Source organism: Apostichopus japonicus, chromosome 13, assembly GCF_037975245.1.
Source record: "Apostichopus japonicus isolate 1M-3 chromosome 13, ASM3797524v1, whole genome shotgun sequence".
Taxonomy (NCBI): Eukaryota; Metazoa; Echinodermata; class Holothuroidea; order Aspidochirotida; family Stichopodidae; genus Apostichopus; species Apostichopus japonicus.
The window spans coordinates 21,233,265-21,247,132 of record NC_092573.1 but is presented as its reverse complement, the minus strand read 5'-3'; the positions used below and the strand labels follow the sequence as shown (position 1 = coordinate 21,247,132).

Genomic DNA, 13,868 nt, shown 5'->3' with positions numbered 1-13,868 from the left:
GTCAAAAACAAGTCACCAGAAAATGCGACTTGAGACGACCCGATTCCGAGTCAGTGACCTTTCTACAACATCACTGTAGATCCAAAATTTGATAAACTGAATTATAAAGGATGGAATAAGAACAGAACTAAACGAAAACTAATGAAACCAAGTTATTCGGACGAGGAACTGGAACTGTAGTCCACGGAGCCCCAGAATTGACACGTAAATACTTACTTTTGAATTATCTCGCGTTCATTTGATTATTAATCAGAAATAAATGTTCAAATGTCGCTTCCGGGGCTCAGTAGCATACGGAAGACGTATCAATGTATATATATATATATATATATATATATATATATATTTTGTTGTTGTGAATTTCAGTTGCACATACTAAGGCAACTGTTTATACTTTCAATACATAGGATAATTCTTTCAAATATAATTTTGCGCACGAACGAATGTTTTTTCGAGTTGATTGCATTAAATATCTGGAAGTCAGTAAGAAGTGGAAATAGGTTGTTCAGTCACCATGAAATTGAAACAATTTTGCTGATTTGAAACACCTCCCCAATCATCCCTGGTGCGTTGAATTGGTTTGGATTCCCATTTTCTTTCTAGGTGTAATGTCGTTGCTTCTACAGTTCACAAGACACGAGAACAGAATCATTTTTGACACCGGTAACAATCTTATTTACTCGTCGTATTTCCCACGTGTTTCAATCTCTCATATCTTTTTACATTCTTTATTATTAGATTATTCCCTGCACCCATCTTATCGGTCCTTCAACCTGTTTGTATCTTTTCCAGCTCACGCTACGTGTGGCCTTCATGCATCTTAGGTTTCTGAGATTGAAAATAACACCTTAAGCACTGATTTCTTTCCTATATTTGAATTTATAAAAGATATGGAAATATTCCATGTAACATTGTTACTGAAGCTAAAGGGCTAAATCTTAATTTAGTCCAACCCCCACATTTTGAAACCTCTACCTTAATAGACATTGCTGATTAGTGTTGATAATTAAGCAGATAGTTTCGAATCACTAACCGTCAAGTTCTATTCATAGTTTTGCGGTATAATTTGAGCCATTAGCAATTTATTTTTTAATCTTTTAAACTTCAATAATCTATGATTACAATGCATCCATTCATGCATCGATACTTATTACATACTTCCACCTTTTCCTAATTTTATTAGTTGGCATCACTTTCTCTCACTTTTCATAAACTATAATATTATTTGGAGACACATAACAGTAGGTTTCAATTGTCATACTTAAAAATAACGGTAGGCTTTCAACAAATCAGCTTGTCTGAAAGATTGAATGCATGATGCCTCAATGAGGTTCTGTAAACGCCCCAAGTAGTCAAACAGAATTAAAATGCAAACCACATGAGAATAAAACGTTGTAATTATCTTTACTTAATATACAACATCTCCTGCACTGTTAAAATATATATTAAGAAAATGAAAACTTGATTGCAATTTCAATTTCAATGAGAACATGATCATTTATATTGACAATTAAAACTAACGTTAAAGATAATAAATATATATATTAATATTGCGACTCATCACAAAAACTTATTACGATTATGCCTCATGGGAGCCTTCTGTGTCCAAATTTCCTGTGAAGCCCTTCGAAAACAAACGAAAATAATCACCTGCACATTGTGTTCTCAAGGGCCAATAGACTGTTCTTATGTTAGTATGTAGTTATAGTCTTGACGATATGGTCTAGAACTTTCTTTATACAAAGATGCAAACAAATGTATCTAAATCAAATAAGCGACTCGTGCCGCTTCATCAGTTTGCTCGAAATGTCATGTTCTGTTTCCATGGTTTCGTCACAATGTTTTTGTCTGACATTTTTCTTTTCTTGAAGTGTCTATAAACCGTGCATATCAAAATAATTAAGTAGACCACGATTACTCTGAACAAATTATTAATTACAGTTCACCTTAATTTTCAGAAAGGTATCTAGCAAACCGATTCACACAGAGATTACAGTAACTATTGTAAATCTTTAAGTTTTGTACCATAGTAAATACTGGATCGTGATAAATATGATAAATCGGTAGCATGGGCTATTTGAATTAAAGTAAGAACTGAGGATTTTTGTTATCCCAAAAAAATCCAAACAACTGAATTTCTAGGAATTACACATATCCTCAGTTCTTACTGTAAACATAATATCACATGCTACCGATTTATAGCACGATCCAGATTTTACTTTGGTACAAAACTGTAAGATTTACAGTAGTTACTGTGTTTTCTGTGTTTATCAGGTGATCTAGCCTATAAACAGTCATGGTGTACCACAATCAGAAATACCCTCCTACACTTTCGAAATGAAGGTATTAGATAAACACGCGCATACACATTTGTCACAAGAGATAATATTATCGTCAGTGTTAAAAATACAATATCGTTTGACGTAATATATATCTTTGGTCATTCCAAAACTCGGGCATTCGAAGCTTTGGTGTCATATGATATGCAAAAGTTTACACTGATGAAAATTTCATGTTGGTAATAGGTACACATCATTATATCTTTGAACATGTTGAAAAGAAAGTTTGAGCGCGTTAGTGGGTTTTGTTTTTGTTGTTGGGAAATGAATATTTTGTCTTGAAGATAAGATCGACAGACCCATCATAAACAAAATATATCGTCGTCGGTAAACAACAATTTAACTAATATTCAGTTTCTTTCAAATCACTTGATGTCATTGAAAACTACAAAATGATGTACATGGCTTTAATTAAAACTTGTTAAAATATATGGAACTTAAACCGCTCTGCGCCATCAGATTGGTAAACACTCTCTACTAATGAGCCTGCGAGGATCCGCCATGTTTTCCTTCCAGAACCAAATCAGCGACAATCGAAGGTAGTTAATTGTAACGTAATAGAAGCTATTCATTTGACTAACTGGCTTGTATAAACTGTAATGATTCGTTCTTTCCCGTTTCCTCAAATATAAATTACATTTAATATAAATTACAGTTAATCTAAATCACATGTAAGGTGCAGTAGAAGCTTCATTTTCTGCTCTTATAAGCTAAATTTTGCTAAACAATCCCAAATCACTAAGGTAGTAAAGCGTTGCAGAAGGCTTTTGTCAACAGCTACAATCTTCTGTTTTGTATAATTGTATCAACATATGATCCATCCTTACTTCTAGAAGCAAGGGTGGGGGTGGGGGGGGGGGTGAGAAAATGATACAAAACCCTCGGCATATAATGAATCTTCTAAAGGTTGATGTTATATAAGCCATCGAACTGATAACTTTAGATACTGTAACATAATACAAAGCTGTCAAAACATTACGTCCTTTTCCGGTAACTTTTTAGTCTCCTTTTGAGGGATTAACTAATCCTTCTATATTAAAATTTAATACGCCACCAGGGAAATAAAAATTCTGTATCTCATTTCCTACCTGTTCGATCATTCTTGACATACTATTTCATAATGCTTCAGTAAATAGTAATCTCAGTGGAGAAACCTCAGATTCGAATGTATAGTAAAACAGCAGAGGAAACTGCATTAATTTTTTATTTCTAGAATTTTGTGACTGATTTTATGTATTCGATTCGTGCAAAATATTTGGTGTTGTAAAGCATACATTATAATAGATCTGAAATGCAATATCTCTAAGAAATGATCGATGACTTCTTGTACCAGTTTAATTTGGGCTTCCAAGTTAAAAATTTAGTAAATTTTCACAACGCCAGTCCAAGGCATTATTTTTCCTGGATTATTTCAATAAATACTATTTTCGTTAATAGATATGTAGTCTAGAGCGGATTAAAGTCCCTCGTTTATCGTAACGTCTTTATCTTTATTATTATTATTTGAATCTAATTCAATGTTTGTCTGTCCATTTGTCCGTTTTATTACTTGTGTCATATGTCTGTTTTCGCTTAAATTTACATCTGAAGAAGTTCCTAGAAAGATCGAAACGTCAGACCCCTCCAATGCATTATTGCGTTTTGAAAATGACGTTATAGTGTAAGCAGACAATAGCTTAAAAAACAAACTTCATCGTTTCATGAAGTTTGACCATTGATTTATGAATATGGTACCTTAGAATACTACAACGGTATTGACATATATGTTTGAGGAAACCGATAACTCGTCAACGGTTAAGGGGTACGGTATAACGGTTAGAGAAATATCGTCAACCTATTGGCTTGCATTTCCGTAGCCCAGTATAATTATTCCTTGTTTACGTTTATGGAAAACTTTTGTGAATGTGAACGCGCAAAGGTTCGTCAACAGTGGAAATCGTGAACTGTGGACAGATCATGAAATCTTAAAATAGTGAGCGTGAAAATAATCGTGAAGTATGAAATCAGAGTGAATTCATAAACATGAATAAGAATATATCTAATTCTTGGTTATTAAAGATGCATTCAGCCTCCTCTCCACCGAGTTTGTCCTTCAACTTCTTATCTTCCTTTCTCCCTCATCGGTTGGTCAGGTGGCGACAGCCTGACTTTGATATCACGTATTTTAAAGCCCGTGAGTCGAAGATTGTCATATATACCACTGTTGATTTTTCCGCGACGTGATGAAGCTCACCTTTTGTGGAAACTTTCTAACCTGGTGACTGCGTATCCGTGGAGATTTCAAATCCGTCAGAACACAGAACCCGGGATGTGTTAGAGATGAGCTTAACTCTATTATGACTTCCCGTGACTTCGGCATTGATAACCTTCCAAAGGGAGATACAAAATTGAAATATAACCTTTTTTTGTTTATTTTCTTCCAAAAAAAACTTAAGAAGTCCGGGTGTTTATCCTAATGAATGCTGACAGCATCTTAGATTAATTATCTCTGTATCTGTAAATTAAAAATGAGTCGAAGGATTCGCTTTTTAGATCTGAACGAATAAACTCCAACTTTATTACTGCAACCAACAAATTATGAAGTTACATTTTTTGGGGCAAGGAAATATATTCATGGACATTGATACATCCAGTTTCGTTCTACATGTGCTCATGATATACAAGGCGGTAATCAGTAAAGTTTTAACATAAGTGGAATGGTGATTCTGAAGCACACGATTGGCAGATATGTAGTTTTGTACACAAACTTGTCTTCAAACTAATTAGATGTATACTCGAATTTCCCAGCCTCATGGATTAAGTTGTACTCGCATTTGCACTTTTTGGATATCTAGTGCAGAACATTGCATGACTGAGTACTCAGACTGGCGCGTAATACCTTATACTCGTGCTTATATTAACTGTACGCATATACTCATGTTGCTGTGAACTTACTACAAGAATGCCTGATAATGTTAAAGAATAACAACAACAACAATTTCGTGGTAATTATGTCCGTGCGGTTCATAAACGACATTCTTCTGTATAATGATGGGCAAAACAAAGGGAAATTCAGCTCAAACTGACACAATTCGTATACACTCGTGTTATACTAATGATAAAGGTGCATGTAATGATGAAACAAAGGTTAATGCATATATTATTGGTAGACTACACAAGTTTTCTTTTCCAAAAAGATCAACTTACAATCCAAAATTATAAAGAAATAATTTACTGTTTTGCTATCTATTTATGCTTGTCTTTTCTTTTCTCTGTTTTCAGATATCTCTCCTTTTCACACGTGTTGCTGGACTTACAGAACTTATCTAAGATACTTTCGGAATCCCTTTTATGCAAAGCCGACGGTGGAGTCAGAAACCCCCTTGTTCCCCCCCCCACCCCCTGAAAAATGACGTCATACACGAACTCTACCTTTTGGGAACTGACGACAGATGGGGTGACCACCCTTGCTGCTAATAATCAACCCAACTATGACCGTACTTCTAGAATAGTCGCCTTCTCGGTCGCTTTCATTCTAGGATTAGTCGGTAATACCTTCGTCTTCATCTGGATCTACCGACACAGGAGGGAGAAAACTCGATTTCACACCTACGTACTCTATCTGGCTATTGCTGATCTCAGCGTCCTCTTTTTCCCGATCTTAGGCGAATTGATAATCGAAGTTAAAGGCAAAGTGTGGTACTCTGGGGACTTCCTCTGCCGTCTGTTCCACGTCGCCCAAAGTGTCGCTCTGTTTTCCTCTTCATTTATGCTCGCTGGGATCGCCATTGACAGGTATCACTCGGTCACCCACCCTCTCAAGAAACAGCTCCCAGCTTCGGGTGTAATCGGAACCTGTTGGCTGGCGGCGTTTCTCCTCTCTCTGCCTCAGTTTCACATCTTTCAAAAACGGGAGCGCGGTGGTCATTATTACTGCAAAACACCTTTTGCAAATCGGTATGATTGGCAATTGAAGGTCTATTTCACTTACGTTACACTCTGTGCTTATGTAATACCGTTCTGCGTGATGTGTTTCACCTATTCTTGCATCTTACATCGCCTGTGGTTAGGTCAAGGGTCGAGAATGTTCCAGACCAAATCGTCATGGCAACGCACATCCAGATGGAGAACATTAAAGATGACCTTTGTCATCATCGGTGTATATATAATTTGCCAAACGCCGTATTTCCTGACGGAGATGATTCTTCTATATTCGAAAGATGAAGTGGCAAGAAATTTCAATAAAGTTCTTTACGCAATCTTCGCCATATTTGCTGTTTGCAACAGTACGGCTAACCCTTACGTATTCTTGTATTTCAATGTCTTTAACACCACCAAGAAAGCATCATCCGATTCCGGTAAAACGAATCAGACGAACATCCTAGAACAGTCGCAATACTCAATGGCGGCGAGCAAATTCAAAGGGAGACCTAGCAACGGCACGGGCACAGATAAGGCATCAACCGAACCGTTACAACCGGCAACGGATAATATCTAGTAGCATCATATCAAACTATATATAGAATCTGTTCCGCGAAAACTTAAAGCCAAATGGTTCTCATATCATCACCGCAATTTCTCTTGTCTATGGTTGACATGAACTGTATTTATTGGATGTTATATTAAGGTTTCTCCACCGTTCGTTGTTTCCTGCAACATGAAATACCGTCAAATTTGGTAAGGCGGGCGGGGGGGGGGGGGTTCCATTTATCGGGAGCGCATGGTAACAAGTAGGTATGAGAGTTAGACTCACCTTGGAAGAAATCTGCATAAGGAACAGAGATAGCGATTAAGGTATACCCCTATCATAAAAATACTCTATATTACGATGACAGAAATTTTCGATAAGAAGTCGCGAAAGCAGTCTGAATTTGAATGAAATGTGTAGAAATTCAAATGACTTTAAGATTGAGTGACATTTTATCTACTGTTTTTTTCCCCTCTTAAGATGAATACCTGTCCGCAGAGGTAAAATGAAACACAGCAACTGTCGTTTTCTTTTTAAAAAAAAGGGTATTTCGACGAAGGCGACAGTTAACCGTTATATTTCCCTGAAATTGGAAATCGATTCTTATATATTGTTATTATCGCTATCATTAATTCACTTTTTGATTAAAATATGTGTAAACGAGTGAAATGACACCAGAATGGTATATTTAACGATAGTGAGTATACCATTGTCGAACGTGGTTTGGCGGCCTCAACAATTTGAAGGGTAGGTTATATATTCCTTTTGGCGTACGTCTAAGCCCGGGATGCTATATGTGGTGTACTCTTAACATCGGAATATATTTATAATGTTATCGAATTTACTGAATTCTACTCAGTTATGCGCATCGTCCAGCCAGTGCAGTGAAATGGAAAAATCAGCTGAAATCAATCAAACTCAATAAGTACATAACACATGAAAACAACTAGAACACAATGCAGGGGACCGATAGGTAGTATGATAAAACAGGGAAAATGTTAGAACCTAACACAGGAACTAACCAATATGTAACACAGATGAGTCATACATACGATAACACAAGTAACGGCTAGAACATGACAAAGGAAAAAAGCATGTAAAAATAGCACAAGGAAAACAACATAATACAGTGTTAACAACTAGCGCATAATACAGGAAACGGCCAGTACATAAGACAGGAAACAGCCAGTTCGTATGGCAGGATATAGCCAGCACGAAAGCACATAAAATATCCAGTAGTAACACATGAGATAACCAGTACATAACACAAGTAGTAGGCAATAAAGCAGCCCATTCATCAAGCCCTTTCTCAGAGATATAAAAAAAGGAAATAACACAGGCAACAACCAGTACATAACATTGAAACAGCCGGTACATGTCACATGGAACAGCCAGTACATAACTCAAGCAGAAGGCAATAAACAAGCCCTTTCATCAAGCCCTTTCACAGAGATATAATAAAGAGCAAGTAAATAACACAGGCAACAGCCAGTACATAACAAAGGAAACAGCCGGTACATGTCACATGGAACAGCCAGTACATAACTCAAGCAGTAGGCAATAAACAAGCCCTTTCATCAAGCCCTTTCTCAGAGTTATAAAAAGAGAGAGTAAGATAACACTTGCTAACATGATGTGACGCGTACACACTACAAAAAAAAAAAAAAAAATCCTTAACACCTCTACCAGAACAACAAATACGTCATTACGGCGCTATTAGTTCCGTCTTGCACCTTGTTACGTTTTCAGAGTAGCTCGATCTAGAACTGTGTGGAACTTGTCATAACACTGATAATAATAAATTATGAATCTATATATGTAACAATTACACAAAACCGCTGTTTTTTATTTTCCTTGGGGAAAATGGTTTTTTTTTTGTGGACTGAGAAGTATTAATGTAGGGCCTGTGGGTTCATGAATATTTATAAGTAAACATTAATTGTACATTTATATTAAAACCATGAATGGACATCATATGAGGGAACATTAGGAGTAAACTCTTATCCTCTCAATGGACAAATTCTGGTAGATTTCTTACGGGACTCAATATTCTTGTCTATGTAGTTTGGCAAGTATAACAAACGGCTGGCAAACTAAGGCCAAATTTATCTATTGATTAATCTACTATTCTTGAAAGATTCAAATCTTAGGTAGACAAGTTCTAGAAAATTATGCTTCTTCTCTCATATTAATTTTATTGCAAAATAGTTCATAAATTTTATCATAATTTTTTTTTTTTGCACTTTATTTAAGGTTCAAGCAAAGTTAAGTTTTAAAGATAAATAAATGAATTTTCGAACCCGATATTCGTTTTATGCATGTCGGTGTCTTCCATATTTTGAACATGATAAAGAAGAAACACCAATTTTAAACATTTATGTCATATTAAGTTCTTTTTTTCCTTTTTCCAGTTACTAATTTTTATATTTTTGCTAAGATGTTCGGCTACGTTTGAACGCATGAGTGAAGTTGAAAGTAAATTTATACACTTGAAATTTTTCCAGATAATTTTAATGACAATAGGAAGTGTTTACCTCATAATGAATTGTAATAACGTAAAATTATTCCGCTTGTCAGAAACCACCAGATGCACCTTTTTTTGTTTGTTATTTAAGCCTTAAAATTGAAGTCTAGAAAACGTGACGTAGTAAGGACTCTCAAAATAAACTCTTCCGTAGAAATAGATGGAATTTGTGAAATTTTCATAAACTTATGTGTCGTATTGTATTTTTCAAGTTTGTTAATTTGGTCTAAGCTCATATAACTGTGTATGTACGGTACTATACTATCACGCAAGCAAAATGGCGAACACCTGGCTTTATCCGATTTTCCCTCATATATAATAATTCCATTCATTTGTATAATCATCTAAAAAGTCACACACAAAGGTGAGTTCTTAACTGGGCTGTTCCGTTAATGTTTAGCTTTCATCAGGCCCGACGATAGGGGCTAATTGGGGGGGGGGGGTGTAAATTCCCGGGGCACGAGGTCAGCTAAGGGTATCGGAAAAATATGCATGGAGGGACCTGGCAAAATATGGCAAAAAGACGCATATTCTCATTTACATCATATACTTAAGGGCAAATGAAGAGTTGAAAAAGGGTACACGGTGAAATAATAACCCCGGGGAAATTGACTTGGCGCTCGACGGTTCCAACTTCGAGGAGAAGAGGAGGAGGAGGGAGGAGCATGAAAACTGGAAATATAACTTTAAGCGCGTACGTTCTTTGAGTAGGACACCGATATTGGAAGAGTTAATATGTATGACCAATATTCGATAGGTCTGTATGGGCGTGTCCAGAATCGTTGATCTTTATTTCCGTATCCAAATACCCCCTCCCCTGCCCCTCCTCCCCTCTCTTTCTCTTTCTATGTCCCACACTTTGTCCCAACTTTATGTATAATTGTTTTATGCGCATGTTTCCTGAGAATTGAAAGTTAAACCGTAACGAGAACATTATAACACTTTCGTGCATTTCTTATGAATTCTTAATATATTTATGTTTTCTTCTTTTATGATGCTTTTGTACCATAACAATTATCATCTCCCCCTCCTCTCATCTCTTTTATGTCCTCACATGTACCAATTAATTCGCTACTAGTCTTCGTGGTAGGATAAACCATAACATATAATCATACTGTACGAACAAGTAAACAGTAAGGCGTTTGTGTGAAAGAGTCCTTATAATATAAGACTTTATTCAATTTAAATAACATACATATTGTATGCATTTTTGAGATTGAACAATATTATACTTTTTATTATTCTTTTCCTGTCTTATGATTAACCAATAAATGTGCATTTGGGTTATTGTTTTTTATTTCTAGCAAATCATATTTTGGTGCGAAAAATTAAAATATTAGAGTTAAAACTTTAATTTGTAAATATTCACGAGGTATAGGACTTCTGACGTTTCTGAGCGTCATATGTATACGGTATGTATATAAGTAATGATGTGTGTTCATTCTTATCTTCAATTGTATCACAAAATAAAACGCTAAATGTGGAATAAATATTGTCGATGTCATCATTTCTTATCTCACACATGGGATTTTGCTGGTCGGAGTTTTACTTAAATCTATTCTAAATTTGGGACCGACTTCGAATCAGTTTGGGACTGACTTATATGATTTTCACTGAGGTGGTGTAAACCACTATTTCTTCGTTCCTGCCTGTACTTTTATCGCCTTATCAAACAGAATTGCTGTGTTCTCCAAAACTTCATGTGTTTGCTATAGTTTTTTATTGCCCCACCTTCACACTCCCCACCCTAACCCCCCCCCCCCCCCAATCCCTCATTTCATAGTTCCTGTTGCAGTTTTGGTGCATTAAAGTAAATACCTTACGTTTCAATCACAAGTAACTTCAAATAAACGAAAGCAAAGTACACTTTACTGTCATAACAAAATAATATCATAATATCCCATCAAAGATCGCTGTTCAACCTGGGGTTCGACGGCCTCTATGATTATAACGAGGGGGAAAGGGGTCCACAGAGAGTTGGTCGGGAAATTAGGGTCCTTAAAGGCATTGAAGACTCGCCCCAAACCACGTGCCGCCCTCTGAAAAAGTTAACTTTCCGTTGCTTGCAAGTGAAGTTTTTTCTTGTCGCTACAAAATGCAGACAGTAATGGAACGTGATACCTTGTTATCTTTTATCTAGACCTGAGATGTCCATCGCTGCTATGTACACTGTGTTGTGGCCGTACCTGAATGTATTGACTGTACACTAGTGTCTAATTACCGACAGTAGCAAGCTGTGTGTGTATTTTCTGGGATCGATGGTGGTGTCTAACAGTTCTGTTACACCTCATTCGAAACTCGGTCAGATTACCGGCACCAGACGTTTCTTTGTGCGCGAGTCTTCAATGCATTTAAAACCGAAAGGGTCCGTCGACATTTTACTAAACCTGATATACAATGTCAGGCAGTGAGGAAAATCCGGGAGTCCCAGGTTTGGGAAAAAAACAGAGATTTTCATAATCTATCCCTTCAACCATGTTGTGAATGAGGTCCAATTGAAATTCTCCCTACTACTGACTCAGGGTGGGGGGTGGTGGGAGGGGTCCGTAAACATTTCTTCATTAACACTGTGGCTCCGTGGATGGAAGAAAATTGAAAATCTCGCGGTTTAGTCGTTTTTCTGCATGGTTGATCATTCGTAAAGAGATATTACCAACTTGGACACGTTGATAAACAAATTGATCATGTCACGTTCCTTTTGTTTTTGACAACCTTATATGAGCCACAATTATCGTGTTGTTAATTCTATATATACCCACAAGTTACCGGTCAACAACGTTTGTTTTTGTCATTGTTCGCAAATGGCCTTCCATACGTTTCTTGTTGTTTGTGATGGTGGCTTTGTTGTTGCATGTGATTTGTTTGTTTTTCTTTCTCTACTTTTTATTGGGAAGGGAAGGAGGGAGAGGAAGGGGGAGGAGAGGGAGGGAGGAAGGGGAGGGACGGAGGGGGAGGGAGGTAGGAGGATGGAGGCAGGGGGTCAATTTGGTTGGGTAGTTGTAGTGAAAATGTGTCTGTTATTAATTTGTTATGGATTTCAGAATGATGTACTATATACTTCTTACTAGCAAATGACAAAGGAAACATTAATTTCTACCTCACCTCAGAATAATTGCTCGGCTTCCTCTGCAATCAAACTACCCTTTTCCGATCGAATTTTGCATCTGATAATACTTCTACTTTTTTTTAAATCTCTTTTACATATTTTTGACAGGGGGTTGGCGAGGGTATCTTGACTCCACATAATCAGATTTACTTTGATTAAACAGATATTTCTAATACCCTTTTTTTCTGTTAACGATATTGTTATCGACGAAATCACATCTGAATATTCGGGGAACCTGGTGCTGAACAAACAAACAAACATTTGTTTTTCTTTCTAAAACTAACGGACCCCACACAAAAAGTAGAATTCTTTCCATGGACTTTATCGTATTTTAAGAGAATCATTACTAGAAGACAGGTATTTAATCTAACTCAAAGTACTGGCAAAGAGCCAAAAGCATCGTTAAAAAGTAATGCATTTTTCTTCATTTTTTTTAACCTAGTTTGATTAATCGTCTGCATACATCAATAAAATAATTTAATAAACTCCTCAAGAGAAAATGATAATTCTGCATTTTCTCTAGAATTCTTCATTTTTCTTGGCTTCTTTTCTCTCATTCTTATCACACAAACTATAGGTCAGTTCTCTAAATGTCATTCACCGGATGCATGCATGCTTGACGAATCAATTCAACGTCATCGCGGAACTTATATTTTTGGCGTCAGTGTTTTAGTTGGCGACTCTATGATACTTTAATGTGTACGTAGATGTTAATGTGACATTGAGAAACTAGGAATAAATACCTCTTCTGAGTTTGTTAATGCTCAGTTATGAACATATTAATGACATATCTTAATCATAAGATTTTCTTTGTACATCTTTGTGGAAGAATTCTCCTGACTGAAAGGGCTGGAAACGAATCAAATAGATTAATTACGCTGATAATAATGTGTTTATTAAGAAAGTATCAAATAAAAACGATTATAGAAATTATTTCAGTTTTACTGATCTTTAAAATTACTTTCCCCCTGATGAATTCATCCATCCCTATTTACTACATAAAATTCCCTTGATTTGTTATGATTATTTAATTCTATCCCCCCTTTCCCCAAAACAAATTGTAGCTTTTTGATCTTCCCACAAATGGTCTCTCTTTTATAACTAAATGCAAATCATAACCTCCAACATGCAATCTCCACATGTGAAAACAAACATGTTTGACTTGACGAGCAGACTTGATGAATCAGGTAATCTTGAAAGTTTTAAAGCATTTGAGTTTGTTCACAACCGTACATCTTTCTATAGTAATGAAGTCTGTAGAAGATAATAAATTATTGTTGTTAGTCATAACTGCAGTTACACAATTAATACGTTGCCTCAAAATAGTCCTATATCTATTAAACAGAAGGACTGTAATTTTTAGGTCTCTGCAACATAGTAATACTAACTGGGAGAAGTGACCAGTTATTGTTGCTTTCAGTTGATTGAAAAAAAAAGGGGGGGGGGGTATTA

At 36.2% G+C, this 13,868-nt stretch overlaps 1 protein-coding gene across 1 annotated transcript in view; it reads left to right on the top strand.

Moving 5' to 3' along the window:
- LOC139978735 (arg8-vasotocin receptor-like) overlaps positions 1 to 10,794 on the top strand; it is a 59,096-nt gene extending 48,302 nt beyond the window's left edge. The window contains exon 3 of the mRNA XM_071989194.1: positions 5,601 to 10,794. Coding sequence (XP_071845295.1) covers positions 5,728 to 6,816 — 1,089 coding nt within the window. The 5' untranslated portion in view covers positions 5,601 to 5,727 and the 3' untranslated portion in view covers positions 6,817 to 10,794. The remainder of the gene's footprint in view (positions 1 to 5,600) is intronic.
- The last annotated feature ends 3,074 nt before the right edge of the window (positions 10,795 to 13,868 follow it).